Genomic DNA, 20,076 nt, shown 5'->3' with positions numbered 1-20,076 from the left:
ACTCTCTCAATCAAACCCAGAGCTTGCTCAGGGCATCCTCTGATGGACTTGCAGACAAGTCCAGACAAGACAATGCCACGCCCACCGGGCATTCAGCCTGCAGCATGTGTCTGGGGCTGGAGGATGATCGTGGCCCCAGTGGATGTTGGGGGAGCTTCTGTGGGACACTGTAGTCACTGGAATAGTCAGGTGGACATGGGTTAGGTGGTGTAAACATTATGAATGCAGTGGAATGCGTTGGATACGATATAGAAAGTTTGCTGGGCATGGTGGCACACGCCTTTAATCCTAGCCCTTGGGAGGCTGAGTCAGGCAGATCTCTGTGTGTTCCAGGACAGCAGGCTATGTAGAGAGTTCTTGTCTCAAATAAAAAAAAAAAGTGCAGAAAGTTCATCCTGGTCCTTGTATTGGGGTGAAGTTCAGTTTCTGTTTATTTAGAAGAGAGACACAGGACTGTTCTCATACACAGTCCTAAGCTTACGAGGGAGGAAGTCGGGTTCTTCATTCATTCATCCACTCAATAGATATGTCTTTTTTTCCAGATTTACTTATTTTATGTGTATAAGTGTTAGCGTGAATGGATGTATTTGGATCACGTGTGTACCTGGTGACCTCAGAGGCCAAAAGAGGACATTGGAGCCTCTGAAACTGGAATTATAGATGGTTGTGAGCTGCCATGTGGGTCCTGGGAATTGATCCCCAGTCCTCTGCAACACCGGTCAGAGGTTTACTTCCCCTTCCTGGTCGGAGGGGCTGGACCCAGCCTGGTGGTGACTGCCGTCAGAGCTGTCTTCATGTTCCACAGTCCTCACCTGGATGCTCAGGATAAGATCATGGCTCTCACTTATCAACCATCAACTCTGCGTTCTAAGCCCTGTCAACCCAGTTTGGTAGTGGTGATCTTAATAAGAACTGGGTGTGAGGAAAAAGAACAGGGCAGGAAGATCCACAGGATAGTCAAGGTCAGAGAGGAAATGTTGATGTCAGAACCTGAACCCTTAGCTGCCTGAGACCGCACTGTGATGTCACTGACTCCTCAGAGTGGCACACCGGTGAGGCGTGAGCCGTGCCTGTGAGAGTCGTGTCTGCATGAAAGTGCAACAGGCGAAATTGTTGGTTCACATAAGATCACTCACACACACACACACACACACACACACACACACACATATGCGCACGCACAGACACACATGGACACTCAGAGGCCATCACACTGTGCCTGTTTTCTGGAGACAGGTCTCTGCATTCCCGGGGGATGTGGAGATTCGAGCACTGATTGAAGGACAGTTCCTGGCCAAGAGGATTCATGCAGAAGGCCTGGGCTACCGAGTCAGTAAGTAAGCAGCCAGCTGGGTGCGTTCTGGGGAAGGGGCAGGGACAGAGGTTCAGAGACGGTGTCTGTTAAGGATCTTACATCACGGGGTGCTGTGGGGAGGAGGTGGGTGGACTTGGTCCTGAGAAAGTGATTCGGGTGCCTGTGAGCAGGTTAGGAGCAGAGCCGAGGGGCCTGGTTCTCTACTCTGCCGATGCTTACCTGAGCTCTAGGTCATGACTGGAGGCATTGGGAGAGGTTTTCCTGCGTCTGTGGCTATGTCTGGGGACATGGACATGTGGGTGGGAGGGCTGTGTTCCGGGGCCGTGACTGGGCCTCTCAGCTTGACCGGAAAGAGTGGTCATGCGGTACCGCCATGGACGCTCAAAGGACTGATTGGAGAGGGCAGACCCTGGGCTCGGGGAAGCAGATGACAGGAGGAAGGAGGGCTAAGAACTGAGCTGCTGAGCAAGCAGGTCCAGAGCTCTGCGTCTCCACCCGCACATGGACCAGAGCTGCTCTAGCGGCCTTCAAGAAGCCTGGACGAGATAACTCGTGTCCAGGTGAAGCACTGTTGTGTTGTTTGTCCTTTATCCCAGCATGAGGGAAGCAGGAACAGGCGAATCTCTGTGCTCTTGAGGCCAGCCTGGTCGACAGAGTGAGTTACAGGACAGCCAAAGCTACACAGAGAAACCCTGTCTTGAAAAACAAAACAAAGCAAATCCTAAGGACACAAAGAAAACATACCCAAGTGACTTAATCACTGAACCATCTCTCAGCAGATTCTTTTTAATTTATTATTATTATTTTTTTATTTTTAAATTTTCACTTTATATGCTGGGTGCTGGTGGTGCACACCTTTAATCCCAGCACTCTGGAGGCAGAGGCAGGTGGATCTCTGTGAGTTCGAGGCCAGCCTGGTCTACAGAGTGAGCTCCAGGACAGCCAGGGAAACCCTGTCTTGAAAAGCAAGAAGAAAAAAAATTCATTTTATATGTATGGATGTTTTAACTGCAAAGATGTCTATGTCTCATGTGCCTGGTGCCTGCAGAGCCAAAGGACGTCATTGAAGGCCCTGGAACTGGAGTTAGAGACAGCTGTGAGCTGCCACGCAGGCACTGGGAATTGAACTCGGGACCTCTGGAAGTGCTCTTAACCTTTGAGCCCACTCTCCAGTCCCTCTTCCTTTTTTTTTTTTTTTTTTTTTTCATAATTCAATGGAACCCTGGACCTCATGCCTGCTAGGCAAGTGCTCTGCCGTTGAGCTACGTCTCCAGCTCTCAAGCAGGATCTCTGAAGTACACGTGCCTACCTACGTGGGAGAGTGCGTGTCTAGGCTGCTGGGTGGACTGGCCAGCTCAGGTTTTGTTCTTGGCCTGTCATCATCATGTTTAGTTTTAATAGTGTGTAAGAATAAAAAGGGCATTTCAAGAATTGACACACATTCATAAGTAAACAAATAAGTAAACAAGTTCGTGTGAAATAGAATGTTGTTTGTTGGTCTGCATTGGGCATGATGGCTCATGTTTGTCGTCCTGGTACTAGGGAGGTGAGCTCAGGTAAATCAAGAGTTCTAGGTCCTCCACTACTACATAGAGAGTGTGGGGCTAGATGAAGTCCTAGGTCAGTCCCTGTCAAAGGGTGGTGGATGCCTGCCACACTTACAGGAGACCGGAGTTCAGTTCCTACCAAGTGTAACTCCAGGTCCAGGAGACCCAGCACCCTCTTCTGGCCTCCACAGGCTCACATACGTATATTCACCTACTCAGACCTGTGCACATGAAATGAAATAAATCCTTTTTAAAGGGCAAGATAATGGTGATGATGATGATAATCACCCCCAATCATCCTCCTCATCGCCCCACCAAAATGTAAGGTTTGGATAGGAGGCCCTTATCACTTCAAGTAAATTACTTATAGAATTGGTTTGTTGGGAGATGTTTTTTTCCTTTTTTGGTCGGGGGGGCAGAGGGGTGAAGCAAAGTGGCAAAGTGGTGGTGGACTCAGGGCCTTGCTGGGCAAGCATCCTGCCAACTGAGCTACAAACCCGAACCCCAAGTTCTTTTTAAAATGTTTTTCTGGTAGAGACAAAGGCAGAGGGACTGTAGATTCCCAGGCAAATTATATGTGAGGAGCCTTGCGTGGGACAAGCCAAGCTTGGCGTCTCTCCATAGCCGTGGAAGACCCACCGGAAGCCATCCACGGCTGAAGGACGTCCTTTCTGCCTTGGGAGAATTGCTACAACCATTTCATTTCTCTTTCATCTTATATCTTACAGTGCCCAAGTCAAAGATTCTGGCCACGGGAGGAGCATCTCACAATAAGGACATCCTGCAGGTACGTGTGGTGGCCGAGCACCACCCGCCACTTCCTTGTGCATCTGGGGGCGGCTGTCTTCCTTAATCATCCTCCCCCTTATTTCCGGGGACAGAGTCTCTCACTGACCCCGAGGCTCACAGATTTGACTAGGATGGCTGGCCAGCCCGCCCCAGGGACTTGATTCGCCAGGGCTGAGATTACAGGCACGTGCTGCACGTGGATTCTAGGGGATTAAAGCCAGGTCCTTGGGCACATCTAGCACACAGAGCTGAAGGAGCCATCTTCTCAGCTCTCCATCCATTTCTCTTGTGGCACTCGAGGTCCTGGGTTTGATTCCCAGCACTGAAAGTAAATAAATAAACGTAGTTAGGGTTTATATTGCTGTGATAAAACACAGTGAGCAAAAGCATCTTGGAGAGAAAAGGGTTATTTCTCCTGATAGCTTCTAAGTCCATCACTGAGGGATGTGAGGATGGGAACAAATGCGGGATCCTATGGACGGGAGCTGATGCAGAGGCCATGGATGGGTGCTACTTACCGGCTTACTTATGGCTTGCTCAGCCTGCTTTCTTACAGAACCTAGGAATACCTGCCCAGGAGCGGCCCTAACCATGTCAATTACCAATTGAGAAGATGCCCCTTGTCTGCAGGCTAATTTTATGGAGGCATTTTCTCAACCATGGTTCCCTCTTTTCAGATAACTCTAGCTTGTGTCAAGTTGACAAAACAAAACAAAAACCCAGGACATAAATAGCTAAAAGGCAGGGGAAGGCTCAGTTGGTCAAGTGCTTGCCATGTAGACATGAGGGCCTGAGTTCAGATTACTGATAAAAAAGTAAGTCTTGGTGGTCCATGGGGAGGTGGGACAAGAGTGTTACAGCTCTGAGGAGAACAGTGTCTGGGCAGTTGGGAACCAAGGAATGCCACAAAGTCACATTGTATAACAAACCTCACACGAGGGACTTCTGGGAAGGACACCAGAGGGTGGCTGCCTCTGCCTCTGCCGGAGCAGGAGGCAGGCTTATATAGGGTTTCTTGCTGGTGGGGTGGAGCTTTCTGGGGTGCCCCAGGATTGGAAGAATTTGTTTGCCCTGATTTTGGAGCAAGCTCAGGGATTGGTGGGATTCTGTGGCCTGATCTTGTGTTTGGTGTTTTTTTTTTTTTTTTTTTTTTTTTGTAAACTGGGACCAGGCCACTCTCCCTACTTGAGGGCCTGGGAGCAGCTGTTACTGCCATTAGAGAAGTCTGGGCAGCGGGGCCTCGCTGCTTGCATACCTGGAGTGCCTTACAGAGGGTCTCTAGGAGTGCTGGCCAGCCACTCTAGCCATTTGTGAGCTGGAGGCCAAATTAAAGATTCTCAAACAGTAAGGTGATGTGATTGAAGAAGACCCCAGAAGACCTCTGACCTCCACACGTACCTGCACACATGAGGATCCCCCCGCCCCCCACACAAACACACACAAAAGTACAGGGGGCTGGATGTGTTGGTGCAAACTTTTAACCTCAGCACTTGGGAGGCAGCAGCAGGTGGATCTGTGGGCCAGCCTGGCCTAAATAATGCGACACCGGCCAGGACTATATAGTATGAAAAAGCACAGGGCATGGCGGTGCTGCCTGTGGTCCCTGCACTCAGGAGGCTGAAGCAAGAAGACAATGGATTTGAGGTTAGCTCAGCTACACAGGAAATTTCAGGCTGGCTCGAGCTCTGTCATAGGATCTCGTCTTTTAAAGGTCCAGAGACAGCCTGGAGACTGTAGCCCTTCCTGGGATTTTCCTCCAGGTCATCCAGTCCCATCACCAGCTCCACGTGGCTGACCATCCTTAAGGCAGCTGTGGTTGAATGGAAGGCGTTAGAAGACACGAGGAAAGAGAGCCTAGAAGGCTCTAAATTCTCTGAGTGACAACTCACCCACTCCAGCTTCTGTGTCCCCCAGGTGCTTGCAGATGTTTTTGGGGCCCCTGTGTATGTCATAGACACCACCAGTTCGGCCTGCGTGGGCTCTGCATACCGAGCTTTTCATGGTAGGTAAATGTCTCTGGAAGTGTTTAGGCAACACTTTGCTGAGAAGAGTGGGAAAAGGAGAGGATGCATTCCCAGCTTGGGGGACCCTGGAGTCTCAGGAGTGTTAGTCTCATTTTTCTCCCTCCCAGCAGGCAAGAATGAACCCATAGCCTTTGTCTTGTATGCTCTAGTGAGAGTGGAGAAAGGGAGGAAGAATTCAAACTGCTTGAATCTTATCAGAGTCACGCTCTGTAAAGAGAGACCAGAAAAGCCATAAGCCTGCTTAAGGGCAGCACGGGTGTAGGTCTGTACAGCTATGGAGAGGAAGGCAGGGGCTGTGGGTGAAGTCAAGGGCAGGACATTGAGACAATGAGAAGGCCTCAGAGCCGAGTAGTCCAGAACCATGGACAGCTCCCGGGGTCCTGGCTCTGGTGGCTGTCTCCCTGAAATTTCAGGTAGGGTTAGCCTCCTCCGTTAGGCTGCTCCACCCTGCCATCTGGCCGCTAGGGAATGCCTGGCTGCCAAGCACAGCAGAGCTCCTTTCCCTTAGGGTTCATTCTCTCCCTGTTTACTTTTCACTTCTCGACACAACTACTTAAACTTTGATTTTTGTTTTGTTTGTTTTTGTTTTTGTTTTCAAGACAGGGTTTCTCTGTGTAGCCCTGGCTGTTCTGGACTCCCTTGGTAGACCAGGGTGGCCTTGAACCCTCAGGGATTCACCTGCCTCTGCCTCCCCCAGTGCTGGGATCATGGGCTGGTGTTTCTTTCAACATTGAAAGAGAATGGTGGGAGTGCTGCTCTCTTATCCTTTTTATCTGCACTCCTCTCTTTTCATCACTTCACACAACTTCATGTAGCAAGATAATTTACTTCCTTTGTTTGTTTTTGTTTTGGTGGGGGAGAGGTTGGGTTTTTTGTTGTTGTTTGAGACAGGGTTTCTCTGTGTGTATCCTTGACTGTCCTGGACTCACTTTGTAAACCAGGCTGGCTTTGAACTCACAGATAACCGCCTGCATCTGCCTCCCTGAGTGCTGGGATTACAGGTGTGCACCACTGCGCCCAGCTTTATTTCCAAATTCTTACTCCTAACCTCTGTACTGGGAGCTGAACCCAAGGCCTTGTGCTTTTCTGTGCTTGGTAGGTTATATCAGAAGTACCTCTCTGTCTGTCTGTCTGCCTCTTTATTATACTTTTTGTTTTGAGATAAGGTCTCACTAAGTCATCCAGGTTGATTTTAAACTCACTCTGGATTCCACAGGGCCTTGAACTTGCCATTCTCCAATGTGAATAACAACAACAACAAAAAAAATATTCACACCTTTTAAGTATTTTTAGCAATTTTGCTGTCAGTGACTTTTAATAATTCCTCTGAGCTGGGCAACTCCAGCTTCAGCACTTGGGCTTTCTTGTTTTGGGCTGAAGCCTGGGTTTTGTGCATGCTGAGGTGCTTGCTGCTGAGCTGCCCTGCCTGGTCGTGTGCACAAATGTGAGATGACCTTTCCCCTCTAGGCCTTGCAGGAGGGACGGGTGTGCCCTTTTCAGAGGTTGTGAAATCAGCTCCACATCCCAGCCTGGCAGCCACGCCGAGTCCAGGAGCTTCCCAGGTGCGACGCCATTGGATTTTCTCTTACAATTTGTCTTCTCATTCTGCTTTGGGTCTTCTTTTTTTTTTTTTTTTTTTTTTGTTAAAAGGTAAGTTTTTTTTTTTGTTTTGTTTTGTTTTTTTCCTCATCTATGTTAGACCTGCTGTACTCAAGTAGAGGAAGCCTTACCTTACCCTCAACTCCACAGTCCTTGGGGATTGAACTGAGCGTCTCACCCATGCGAAGCATGCACTTGACTATTGAATTACATCCTTGGCATACAAAGAAACCAAGGGTGCTGGGAACTGAACCTGGGTCCTCTGCAAGAGTAACACAGCTCTTAACCAGTGCACCATCTCCCCAACATCGCATTTTTCAAGAATGAAAATAGAAACAAAATTAATTTTAACCATATGTCTCACTTAGTCTAATGTATCCAAAGTATCCTTATTTTAACATGTAACTGCTTAGAGAAATTACTGATGTCATAATCCACACTGTTTTTGCACTAGGTTTTTAAAATTTGGAATATGTTTTACAAATGCATATTTATTTATTTAAATTTTTATTTACTTTATGTGTACGAGTGTTTTGTCTACATGTATGTTTATACATCACGTGTGTGCCTGGTGCCTGAGGAGACCAGAAGAGGGTGTTGGATCCCCTGGAACTGGAGTTACAGACCATAGTAGTCACCATACGGGTGCTGGGACTCAAACCTGGGTCCTCTGGAAGGGCAGCCAGTGCTCTAAGCCACTGAGCCATCTCTCCAGCCCCAGAGTTTACATTCTTAAAACTGCAGGCTGCAAACAGGGGTGCTGGACGTTTCCCTCCCCATTATGCGCTGCTCTTTCTGCCCCTCCAGGTCTACGAGGCCCTGCTCCCTCGATACGCTGAACTGGAACAGAGAATCTTGTCTCGCGCCCGGGGACCTCTGGAATGATTTCTGAGGGCCCAGGCACCCTGCTGCTGTCACCCTCCCACCTGCCCAGATGCTCCAGTGGCACTTGTCCTCTTGTTTGGCCCAGCAGGTCTGGGCTGTGCTGACTCACTGGAGCGCTCCTGTCCTGTTCTGGACCATCCTGAAGCCAGGACTCCCTGGAGACGTGGGCTGTGTGCCCTGGGGTGGGAAAGCATTTTCTCCCTTTCTGTCTTTCATTCAGGAAAACAGAGTGTAAAGTATGGGCACCAAAGACAATCGTGTCCCCTTCCAAAGGCAGAAACTCTCTTTCAGCAACAAAATAGAGAGACAGCCTTCTCCCGGACTCTGACCACTCCTCTGCCCTTACCTTCAGCCACCTCACCACACTGGGACCACTCCCTCCATCCTTCCCTGCAAACAGACTTTAGCTACTTCTCCCCCTCCTGTCCCCCTCCCAGTTGTTTCCACCCCCTGCTTCTGTGATTTCCCAGGGCCCTCTCCTGTCTGCCCATCTTCTGCCCTTCATCCTCCCCCACCCCACACCCATCTGCTCTAACTTCCCTCTCAAGATGAGCCTCATGGGCCTGGTGAACATTCTTCCTGCAGCTTCTCCCAGCTGAGCTGGCCGGGCGTCTCCAGGATAAACACTGTAGGGTTCTTCCCTATTTCCCTGCAGTTCACACGATGACAAAATTGTGTGTTTCTCTGCAAGAAGTTTTTAAATTCTGGATTTCCCTCTTTTCTTTTCTCTTTGTTAGTTTTGTTTTTTTCGAGACAGGTTTTTTTTTGTGTGTGTGTGTGTGTGTGTAGCCCTGGCTGTCCTGGAACTCACTTTGTAGACCAGGCTACCCTCAAACTCACAGAGATCCACCTGCCTCTCTCTCCCAAGCACTGGGAGTAAAGTGGTATACTATTGTACCCTGCATCTTTCTTTTCTTTCTTTTTTTTTTTTGGGGGGGGGTCTCCTGTAGCCCAGGCTGCTCTTGAACTTCTTTGCAGCTGAAGGTGACCTTAAACTCCTGATCTTCCTGCCACCATCTCCCAGGTTTATGCAATACCAGGGATCTAACCCATGGCCTCATATGTCTAGGCAAACACTACCTGCTGCACCACATTCCAGTCTAGATTTCCTTTTCACTTGGCATACTTTATGACCCTCACTTCACATGTCCTATGTATTTGAGCACATGCTGGCTCCTCCCTCCTTCCCCTTCACTCCTGGGCTACTTTATATGTCTCAGTTTCTTCCTCGGATTTCCCCTGGGATCTCATTCCTGCATCACCCTCTGCCACACAGCTGGCTGCGCTGAGCTCAGGACTTGTTTTAAACCAGATCTGATACAGTGGCAAGATGAGACCAGGTGGCTCAGAGCAGTGACTGCTGGGAAGTCAAAGGGAGCAAGCCTAGGCTGGAAGAGCATTGTGTCTCCATGTGGAGTCACTTCCTTGGAAGGGAAGGCTCAGTGTGGGAGGGGGAAAGAAGCAGCAAGCAGCCATCTTGATCATAGCAAACCCACAATGGACATGGAAGGAAGTGGCCACTGGGATGTTGCTTGTGACAGAGATTTTGCACTATGGACCAACAGCAAAGGCTTCTGGGACCACAGAACAGTAAACAGGATGACATTCCAACATAGAGCTTTCTCACCATAAATCCAACAGTTGTGGATGAAAAAAAGGACACCGTAGGTGACAAAAGACAAATACAGATGGAAAGACAGCAAGCCTATGTGAGAAGAGAGCGACTAAACAGAAGAATAGCATTGTGACAGACATGGAGACTAATCAAAGAGGAGGTAGATATGGCAGAAGTTCAGGGAGACCCCAGAAAAGAAAGGAGAAGAATAAAGATGCAGAAAGACAACATGGATAATGCTGGAACATTAGAGCTGTCAAAAACGCAAGACAAGATCCTTGTTGATGTTTAAAACTACCCAAAATAAAAACAAAAATTTGAAAACACCTGAAATCACTCTCTCTTCCCTTTCCCTCTTTCCCCTCCCTTTAGCAGGGCTGGGACTTAAACCTATGACTTTGAAGATGTTGGGCAAGCCTTCTCCCTGAGGTGTACTGCCAGCTTATCAGAAACCATCTTCAGAGTCTCCCTTGTAATTTAGATGTGTTCTAGCAGTGTTTTCAGATTTGTATATTCCTGAGCCAACATCAGAAAAAGCAGCAGGGGAGCAGGGATTGGTGGAGAGGTGGCTCAGAGGTTAAGTGCACTGACCATTCTTCCAGAGGTCCTGGGTTCAATTCCTAGCACCCACACAGCAGCTCACAACTGTCTGGAAATCTGGTCCCAAGGGATCTGGTGACCTCTTCCATACTCCATGTGATGCACAGACATACAAGCAGGAAAACCGGCTATTCCTATAAAATAGAAATAAAGTTTGAAAACAATAACAATGTTACAACATATACTGTGTAACAATCACGTTTTCTGTGTCAAATGTAAAAGTGAAGTTATTAAGCCCAAGAGGTGCCATCTCTTACAAAAGAAAGGTCAGGCTGTTGTCAGATTTCTCCACAGGAAGGTCGCAGTGGAACGGAACTTCCTTTTCCATGGTGCACCCGAAGTGCGCATCCATATTCCATGTTCCCATCTAACACAGCTTACTTAAGTTCAGTCCGCGTGATTTGCCTCGAGTGGAATCGGAGAGTAGTTAGTGAAGGCCATGGGCAGGTGAAGGGCCGGAGCCTTTTTAAAGCTTTCCTGCTTTTATCATCACTCCTGGTTTTATATAGGATAAAGGTCATTCATTAGTCTTATTGCTACCCAAGTTTCCCAGTAAACCTGTGTATAGTAGGGTTTCATGGGCCCAGACATTCTTAATAAGGCTTTGAAGCATCTTGGTACAGCCAAGGCCACAGGCCACACCGGACTCCACAGCAAGGCTAGGAAAGGTCACTGAATGCACAGGACTCCCCGGAACATCGTCAGAGGATGAAGGAAAATAGGACGAGTGAGACGGCTCTGTGGGCTAAGGGGCTTGCTGCCAAGACTTAGGATCTGAGTTCAAGCTCCAGAACCCACATGGAAGGAGAGAACCATGTCCAGCAAGTTACCCTTTGACCTTCACACTTGTGTTGGCAGTGTGTGTGCCCCTCCCCCCAGCGTAAGTTAATGACAAAAGGATGCTGAGCTCTGTGTAGCTAAGCTATCCATGTGTCAAGGATGCAGAGAGAGTGTGTTCGTCATGCATGAGCACGATTAAGGTTTACTCAGCTTCTTGGCATTCTAAGGACAGCTGCCACCTTCCTAGGATGGGGACACCTGAGCAGGATGTGAGGGCTGGAGTGGGAGATGTCTTCATTTGCTTCGTGTTGATGTGGTAAACACTGTGATCAAAGGCAAGTTAGTGGAGTAAAGGGTTAATTTCACTTTCCCTTCCACGTCACAGTGATCCCTGGGGGAAGTCAAGGCAGGAGCTGTGAGAAATGCTGCTTAACTGGCTTCATCACAGACTCATGCTCAGCTATGTTTCTTTTCTTTTTTTAAAAAAATAATTTATTTTTATTTCATGTACATTGGTGTTTTGCCTGCCTGCATGTCTGTGTGAGAGTGTCAGATGCCCTGAAACCAGGGGTTACAGACAGTTGTGAGCTGCCATGTGGGTGCTGGGGATTGAACCAGGGTCTTCTGGAGGAAGAGTCAGTGCTCCTAACCACTGAACCATCTCTCCAGCTCCTCAGCCACACTGATTATACAGCCCAGGCACACAGGCCTAGCAATGGTGCTGCCCATGTTAGGCCAGTCCCTCCCACATCAACCATCATCAAGACAGTCTCTCACGGACTTGGCCACAGGACAGTCTGATCTGGGCAGCCCCTCAGCTGAGAGTTCCGAAGCCAGCCAGGACAGGAGAGGGGCAAGGAGAGGACAAAGCTCCTGTCACTTATGTTGTCGCACATGCCACACAGGCAGTTTCGAGGAGCTGAAACTAAGCAAATACTTGAGGCTTCAATCATGAAAAGAGAGAATTGAGCTATAAAACTACTCAGTACTATTAGTATTTAATACATTAGTATTAAAAACCTTGTAATCATAGCCCAATGCGGTGGTGCACACCTATAATCTCAGCACTCAGGGAGGCAGAGGTAGGTGGATCTCTGTGAGTTCAAGACCAGCCTGCTCTACAAAGTGAGTCCAGGACTGCCAGGACTACACAGAGAAACCCTGTCTCACAACAAACACTCAACTATATAATCAGTATAATAAGTTTTTTTTAAAAAAGATTTATTTATTTATTTATGTGTATGAACACTGTTTTCATGGACACCAGAAGAAGAAATCAGATTCCATTACAGATGGTTGTGAGCCACCATGTGGTTGCTGGGAATTGAACTCAGAACCTCTGGAAGAGCAGCCAGTGCTCTTAACCGCTGAGCCATCTCTCCAGCCTCCTATAACAAGTTTTTAAAAAGCAAGAAAAAATGCAAATGTCGGTGCTAGGGGACTGGGTGTTTGCTGCCAGGCTCTGTCACCTGAGTTCCATCCCCGGGGACCCATGTGACAGAAGGAGAGCACTGACTCCCACAAGCTGTCCCCTGCTTTCCACACAGGTGCTGGTACATAAACCCTCATAGGTACACAATAAATAAATTTTAAAAATGCAAGTCTCCCTCAATGTGCAAAGAAAAGGCAACAGATCAAATAACAAGTGACGCGTGGTAATTACAGCTTTGTGCACACCGCAAACAGAAGTGCTATTATGAGTCCAGTCAGTAAATGTGAGAACCCGGAAGCCACCACTGAAAGAAAGGAATTTCCCGACAGTGTGCAGACAGACCGCTATGCTCCTGTCCTGTTCAGGAGACATGCACAAAACTGGCAGCTCAGAAACGCTGAAGAGTGGAGTGGGCAGCAGCAGTCCAAACACAGATCCCACAGAAAGCAGAAATTGCAATATCCATCCCACAGAGGGCAGGCTTCTTGAAGCAAGAAGCGTAAGAGGACTGACTGCCTTAGCGCTAAAGGCCTCACTTCGCAACAGCGAGATGCTAGTCGCCAGCGCTACAGGCTCAGCTATTTGGTTTGTCAGCTTGAAATAACATTCTGGAATCCCGGGCCTGTGCCAGCGCCCTGTACTGTCTTTCTTTCCCTTTAGCTGGGTCTTGTCAAAGCCTGTGGCATTTATACAGCAGCAGCAGCAGCAGCAGGGAAAACAGACAGCTGGAAACAACAGCTTTAACACACTACCACATGGAGGTAGTTTCTACAAAGTAGACCCAATTGTGCATTGAATGTTCCACGGTTGCATGTGTGTTTCTGTGGATGGATGCATGTGTGTGGAGGTGTGTGCATATGTGTGTGTGTGTGTGTGCACGCGTGTGCATATGGATGGGTGCATGTCTGTGGGGGTGGATGCCTATGTGTGTATGAGTGTGTGTACATGTATGTGTGTATATGTGTGTGGGTACATGTGTGTATGGGTGCACGTGTATGTGGGGTGAATGTGTTTATGGGTGCGTGTGAGAGAGATGGTTCATGTATATGTGTATAGGTGCCTGTTTGTGTGTGTATGGGTGCATGTGTGCTGTTTTTTCACTTAGTTGTTTAATATTTTACTGTGGATATTTTCAAAGATTCAAACACTATGCAGCCAACATGTAACCTTTCAGAATCTGATAAAATTGTTAAGAGCCACATGTAATTCATCATGTTTTTGTTCGTGTCTCTGCAATAGAGGCGTATGTAAAGCACACTTCTGTGTTATCCTGTGTCCCTGGGTTACTACAGGGATTGGGCTTGCTTGATGACCCCCAATGGACATGTCATGAGAGCAAGAAATAAATTTCGTGGTTTTAAACCCCAAAGGTTTGGGGATTTTTCCATCTGCACAGCATAACCTAATCTTTCTCGCCCTTTCTACCCAATCTGATTCATTTAGTTGACCACGCCATCATGAAATGAACAGAGCGGGTAGGGAGAAGATGTGGGGGTCAAGGAAGGAAGAAACGGAGCAAAGAAACGAAGCACTCTGAGGTCAATGCCTAAGAAATAACACATCACTGGGAATCAGGGCTTTAGCTTGAGCCCCAGGAATGACACTATAACAGGTATTGGGGGAATGGTGTCACTGGAAAAATCCACACGCTCCTCCTCCCTTGTATGGAATAGGGAATGAGCTTTCTGGACTGTGGGGACAAAGCAAACCCTTTGCATGTGTCTAGAGCATATACGTAGCAGTGGCCTCTCAGTAGCTGAGCGAATCTGGGGCCACGTCTTTTCAGCTGTCTCCACATAAAATTACAAAAGTTATGGAAACCCTGGTAATTTACTTGGGGTTGAGGTGTAGCCCAGAAAGTGTGAAACCTTGGATTCAACACCAATAACTGTTTGAAACTTCTGCAGTTTCCGGCATGGCAGAAATACTAGCAAATGACTCTTTTACTTCCAATTTTGCAGAAAGATTAATTCTTACTATAGGTTTGGCAGCCTCTGCATACAGGTTTTTCTTTCCTTATTGAGACTACTCACTGTGTCTCAGAGGAAGCATGCCTTATGCTTTCTCTTTGGCATATCGGAATTCACAGCAGCATTATTCTTTCTTTCTTTCTTTCTTTCTTTCTTTCTTTCTTTCTTTCTTTCAATCTATCTATCTATCTATCTATCTATCTATCTATCTATCTATCTATCTATCTAGTTGTTTGTTTTGTTTTTCACATCAGGGTTTCCTTGTAGACCAGGCTAGCCTGGAACTCACAGAGTTCTGCCTGCCTCTACCTTCCAAGTGCTGTGATTAAAGGGGTATGCCACCACTGCCCAGCAATGGCCATTATTAAGTGAAATGTGGGTTTGTTGAACAAAAACACCATTATTCAATGACCACTGATCTTATAGCCAAGCTGGCCGCTAAGATACCAATGGGGAGCCAAGTGAGGTGGTGCATGCCTGTAATCACAGCACTCAGGGAGGCAGACCTCTTTGAGTTTAAGGCCAGCCTGGTCTACAAAGGGTGTCTAGGACAGCCAAGGCTTCATGGAGAAACCATGTTTTGAACATCAAATCAAAATAAAACAAAAAGATCCCAAGAGGGACTGGAGAGATAGCTCAGTGGTCAAGAGTGCTGGCTGCTCTTGCAGTCGTCCAGAGTTCAGTTCCCAGCACCCACACTGGTGACTCACAGCTGCCTATAACTGCTCTCTCTAGCCCTCTTATGGCCTTTGATGCCCTCTTTGATGCCATCCAAGGTCTTTGATGCCCTCTTCTGGCCTTCACAGGCACCTGCACACAAATGTGTATACACATACACATAAATAAAAAGGAATCTTAGAAAAGAAAGAGCAATGGGTGGATGGAAACTCTGGACAAAGGCAGAAATCATGTCCTGGAGGGCCAGAGAAGGGTGGCAAGAAGTTAACATGCTACCCAGACTGGGTTGCAGCTTGAAAGTTCTAATTTATAAAAATGAATATTTAATGTGTTGGGCTTTGGTTGGCTGTGAGCAACTGATCTAATGAAGAGAAACCACAGATAAAGTGGAATTACTATAACGTGGTATCACCAGCTTTTTGGGGGGATAGGGAGCACTTTCAAGACAGGGTTTCTCTGTGTAGCCCTGGCTGTCTTAGAACTAGCTCTGTAGACAAGGCTGGCCTTGAACTCAAAAAGATCCCTCAGCCTCCCAAGTGCTGGGTTTAAGGCGAGCACCGCCACCACCACCACCAACTGGCTAAGCATCCTTTTATTTTATTTTTAATTGTGTGTGTGTGTGCATATGAGTGCAGGTGTCTGTGGAGGTCAGAAGAGGGCATCAAAGACCTTGGAGCTGGAGCCATAGACATTTGTGAGTCATCCCTTCTGGGTCCTTGGAACCAAATCCAGACATTTTACAACAGTAGGAAGTGCCTTTTTTTTTTTTTTTTAAACCACTGAGCCATCTCTCCAGCCCCATAGTCCCACCTTTTAAAGATTCAGCTCAGTTACTATGTAGAAATTGTACTAGGGCCAGAGAGATGGTGCAGGGATTTGAGTTTGATTCCCAGTACCCACACAGTGGGAAGAGAGAACTAACTGCAAGTTCTTCTCTGGCCTCAGTGAGCACATGTTCTCTTTCTCAACACTCACCTCACAGAAGCACAAACACGAAATGAACAAGTAAAATGTAGTACAACTTTAAAAAGAAGCAGAAGATATACTTAGCTACACTGTGAAGGAGCCTCTCAGTCCACTGCTGTTAAAGCAGTCCAGATATGGGATGTTGCCTGACGGAAGCACAGGGTGTATGAAAAAAAAATGGCTGGCTGTTGGATGCATTTGAGACATGCTGGTGAATTGGATATGGGACACATTCAAGGGTAACTCAGAAAGCTTTGATCTGAACAACTGATTGTGCCCTCAATTGAGACAGGGACAAATGGGAAGGAACAGGTTAATGGGGAGGGGGGAAACATATGGGAGCTCTCTTTTGGCTAGGTCAAATTCAGTATGCCAGATAGGCTGCCAAACGCAATTGTGAAGCTGGTAGTTCAATATATGAAGCTGGATTTTCTAGTAACAGCAGAGTAGCATCTTGATATGTGGACATTTTGGACCACTCAGAATTATGTGACCTATGACCTGGTGTAGCCTGGACATACATAGAGAGTTCCAGGACAGCCAGAGCTACATAGTAAGACCTTCTCTCAAAAATACCAATACTAATGATGTTGGTGGTGATGATGATGATGATATTGATGATGGTGATGATGACGATGATGGTCGTGATGATGTTGATGATGGAGGTGGTGATTACAATGTTGATGATGATATTGATGATGGTGATGATGATGTTGATGATGGTGGTGATGATGATGATGTTGATGATGGAGGTGGTGATTACAATGTTGATGATGATATTGATGATGGTGATGATGATGTTGATGATGGTGGTGATGATGGTGGTAGTGATTATGATGGTGATGATGATATTGATGATGGTGATGATGATGTTGATGATGGTGGTGATGATGATGATGTTGATGATGGTGGTAGTGATTATGATGGTGATGATGATATTGATGATGGTGGTGATGATGTTGATGATGGTGTTGGTGATGATGATGATGGTGGTGGTGATGATGATGGTGATGATCATGAACCATGGGACTGGAGAGATGGCTCAGGGATTAGGAGCACTTGTTCATGCAGAGGATTCAGGTTCGGTTCCTACCACTCACAAAGTAGCTCATACTATTTCTAACCTCAGTTCCGGGATACCCGATGCCCTTCTTCTAAGCTATTAGGACACTAGGCGCACACATCAGCATGCACATACATACAGGCAAACACCCCCCCCAAAGAAATAAACAAAAGTCACAGAAGGATGGAGAGCTTGAAGTTCTCTGGGGTTAGGAAAAATACAAAACGGAAGAGCAAAGGTGGTCAGCCTTGTGGGCTCAAGATACTTGGGAGGCAGAGAATCCCTGCCTCAAAAACCGCGCTGCGCCATAAGAAACTCTACACAGAGCTTGGAGGAGTTTAATATTGGCACTATGATAAGGGAAAACTGAGGCTCAGACAAGGATTGAAATGGCCCAGGCTCCTGGGTGCAACCTCTGGCCTCGCTGCTCTTGCTGAGGGCCTTGGCAAGTGTCTGAGGACTCCACCTCTTCCCTGAGCCGTGACTAGCTCTCCCAGGCTAGCTGGGAGGCCGGTTACTCTCACAAGCTTTGGTTGTGTAATAAGGAGGAACCTGGTGTGTGTGTGTGCATGTATGAAAGGACAGAGACATTGTGAACAGATCTTTAAATGTGTGGGAGGAGTATTGAAGTGCTTGAGTGGACCCTTCAGGAAGCAGGTCGCCAACAGCTCTTTCCCACCTGCAGCTGCTCTGTGGGGCCTCCTCGGCTGGGAGCGAATTGTCACTGCGAAGTGGGGGACTGCTGTCAATTCAGACTTCAGCATTTTTTTCTGCCAATTAATTCGTCCATAAATAAAGCCGTGCAGAAGCTGGAGGACAGAGGTGTCCAGTCTATGGGGCCCGGGAACTACCCACTTATTCAGGGGTCTCAGAGGAGCGTGCGTCACGCAGCGAGGGCTCCATAGCTTGCCTGGGTATCCGCCAAGTTGTCCCACTAGCTCGCAGCGCGCCCCGCCTGGCCCTTGAGCCCCGTGCCGCAAGCGCGCTGTCTCCGGAGGGCGCGGGCTGGGGGCGGAGCCTCGGTGTTGTTGTTCCTCTCTGGCCCCGCCCCCTAGGGGGGCGCGGACCACGCGGCCGGAGGGCCCGCCTCCCCTCCCCCTCCCCGCCCAGCTCGCCCGCCTCTTTGTATCCAACATCCGGGTTTCCCCGCTGGCTCGGCTCCGTGGCCACCGCTCAGGAGCCATTTTGGACTCGGTTCAGCTCCCCTCCCCCACCCCACCCCCCCGTTCATGGCCCCTCCGGACTCGGCCCCTGCGCCCGGGGCCCGGGCCCAGCCCCGTTGCGCCATGCCCGCGTCGGGCGCGCCCTGGCCCGCGCCCCGCCGCCGTCCCCCGGCCCCCGCGTCGCCCCACAGCCCGGGCCGCACTGCGCGCCGCCCGCAGCGGCCCTGAACCCCTATCCCCGCACGCTGCCTGGGAACCGAAGCGCAGAAGGGCGCGCGCCTGGAAGCGAGACCCAGAGAAGGAGCGGGAAGCAGAGCGCAGCCGCCGCCGCCGGGCCCTGCGCGCCCCGGGAGCGCAGCGCGGCCCTGCCCGCGGGCTCCGGGTGTCCGCGGGGCGGCGCCGCGGAACATGACGGCGCCCTGGGCGGCCCTCGCCCTTCTCTGGGGATCGCTCTGCGCCGGTAAGGACCCGGCGCGTCGTGGGGGTGCGGGGACCCGGGGCGCGCGGTGTTTACCAACAAAGGGCGGCCCCGCGGCCTCGGCGCCGCGCCACCTGCTCGGGATCAGGGTCGCGCGGGGCGATCTGCTCGCGATCGTGGAGACACGCTCGCCTGTGCCGTTCCTCTACGCTGTTGGGGTTCGCAGAGGCGCTAGGTGATAAGGGAACCTGGAGCGTCAGGGTCGGGGTTCAGGTTCCGCGTGCGCGCGGACCCTAGGGACAGAGCGAGGAAAACCTGAGCGTGGGGAAGGCGGCCAGGCGGGGCGGGCATCTCATCGGGGGCGGCTGGGTTGGGGCTGCGCGCCCCTGAGAGCCGTGGGTGTCGCAGAATGCAGCGGGCGGCTTTCCACAGCCCGCCCGGAGTCCTCTCCACCCCGTCCCGCCACTCTGCGTCGCGATCCTAGCGCGGGTGGCTCCTACCTGCGCCCGCTCTCCTTGCAGCGGGCCGCAGATGCGCCCTCGTGGGACCGCTTTTGTTTTGGGCAACTGGTTGTGGAGAGGAGGTTGAGGAGGTGAACCAACAGGTCTCAGATCGCTCCGGCCGGCACGTGGCGGACGTGAGTGACCCGCGCTCAGCCCGCAGGCGTCTGTGGGCTGTGGATGGTGCGCTTCTGTTTGGGGACTGGGACGTGTGGGCGGGTGTGTGCGCGCGAAGTTGCGCTGGGAAAGCTCTTTTGCTCCCAAAGCCCAGGCACCGATTTCCCTGCCCCTGTGGTGCTGAAGCGTGCCGAAGTCTGTACGAGCTCCGGGACGGGTTTGGGACAGTCCTGGGAAACGTAGACAGTCGGGCATTGAGACTCCAGAGAAAAGATCGTGGTGATTGGAATGGCTGGTGCCCGGTGGCCGGGGCTCTAGGTCCTGCGCGTCTTTGTTCCCAACCCCCATTACACATGCAGCTCGGGTCCCCTGCGGCCCGAGGTGGCAGCAGCGCCGAGTCTGGGAAAGCCGCGAGGGGCGGGGCCCGGAGTGAAGGGGAAGGGCTGGGATCCCCCTGCAGCTGCGGGGTGGGTATCCCAGATGGCCGTTGCACCCACTCCCTGGGATTCCCACTTTCAGTCTTCTCCCTTCTATTGCAAGGTAGTGAGGCTTGGCAGTTAATTCCGACCCCGAGAGTTTTTGCACGCTTCTGGCCGAGGTGGAGCGTGAGTGCAC

At 49.7% G+C, this 20,076-nt stretch overlaps 2 protein-coding genes and 1 long non-coding RNA gene across 7 annotated transcripts in view; 2 read left to right on the top strand and 1 right to left on the bottom strand.

The window, feature by feature from the left end:
* Xylb (xylulokinase) overlaps positions 1–10,107 on the top strand; it is a 34,124-nt gene extending 24,017 nt beyond the window's left edge. For both annotated transcript variants that reach the window (XM_021648031.2, XM_060385065.1), the window contains 5 exons: positions 1,237–1,333; positions 3,591–3,649; positions 5,566–5,653; positions 7,143–7,237; positions 8,082–10,107. In XM_021648031.2, coding sequence (XP_021503706.1) covers positions 1,237–1,333; positions 3,591–3,649; positions 5,566–5,653; positions 7,143–7,237; positions 8,082–8,159 — 417 coding nt within the window. In that variant the 3' untranslated portion in view covers positions 8,160–10,107. The remainder of the gene's footprint in view (positions 1–1,236; positions 1,334–3,590; positions 3,650–5,565; positions 5,654–7,142; positions 7,238–8,081) is intronic.
* On the bottom strand, positions 2,104–19,521 carry LOC132654630 (uncharacterized). 2 transcript variants are annotated; one of them, XR_009592280.1, is made up of 4 exons: positions 19,345–19,521; positions 10,632–10,779; positions 10,366–10,508; positions 2,104–3,973 (listed from the first exon to the last, which is right to left on the bottom strand). It is a non-coding gene; the product is annotated as an uncharacterized LOC132654630 (long non-coding RNA). The 2 variants fall into 2 exon arrangements; XR_009592281.1 differs by lacking the exon at positions 2,104–3,973 and having other exon boundaries at positions 9,066–10,508.
* Positions 18,551–20,076, top strand: part of Acvr2b (activin A receptor type 2B) — a 30,244-nt gene continuing 28,718 nt past the window's right edge. For 2 of the 3 annotated variants that reach the window (XM_060385066.1, XM_021648045.2), the window contains exon 1: positions 18,551–18,886. In XM_060385066.1, coding sequence (XP_060241049.1) covers positions 18,835–18,886 — 52 coding nt within the window. In that variant the 5' untranslated portion in view covers positions 18,551–18,834. The remainder of the gene's footprint in view (positions 18,887–20,076) is intronic. The other variant, XM_021648046.2, reaches the window with a different exon arrangement.

The sequence above is a fragment of the Meriones unguiculatus genome, chromosome 6 (genome assembly GCF_030254825.1).
Source record: "Meriones unguiculatus strain TT.TT164.6M chromosome 6, Bangor_MerUng_6.1, whole genome shotgun sequence".
Taxonomy (NCBI): domain Eukaryota; kingdom Metazoa; phylum Chordata; class Mammalia; order Rodentia; family Muridae; genus Meriones; species Meriones unguiculatus.
This window is presented reverse-complemented; position numbering and strand designations above follow the sequence as displayed.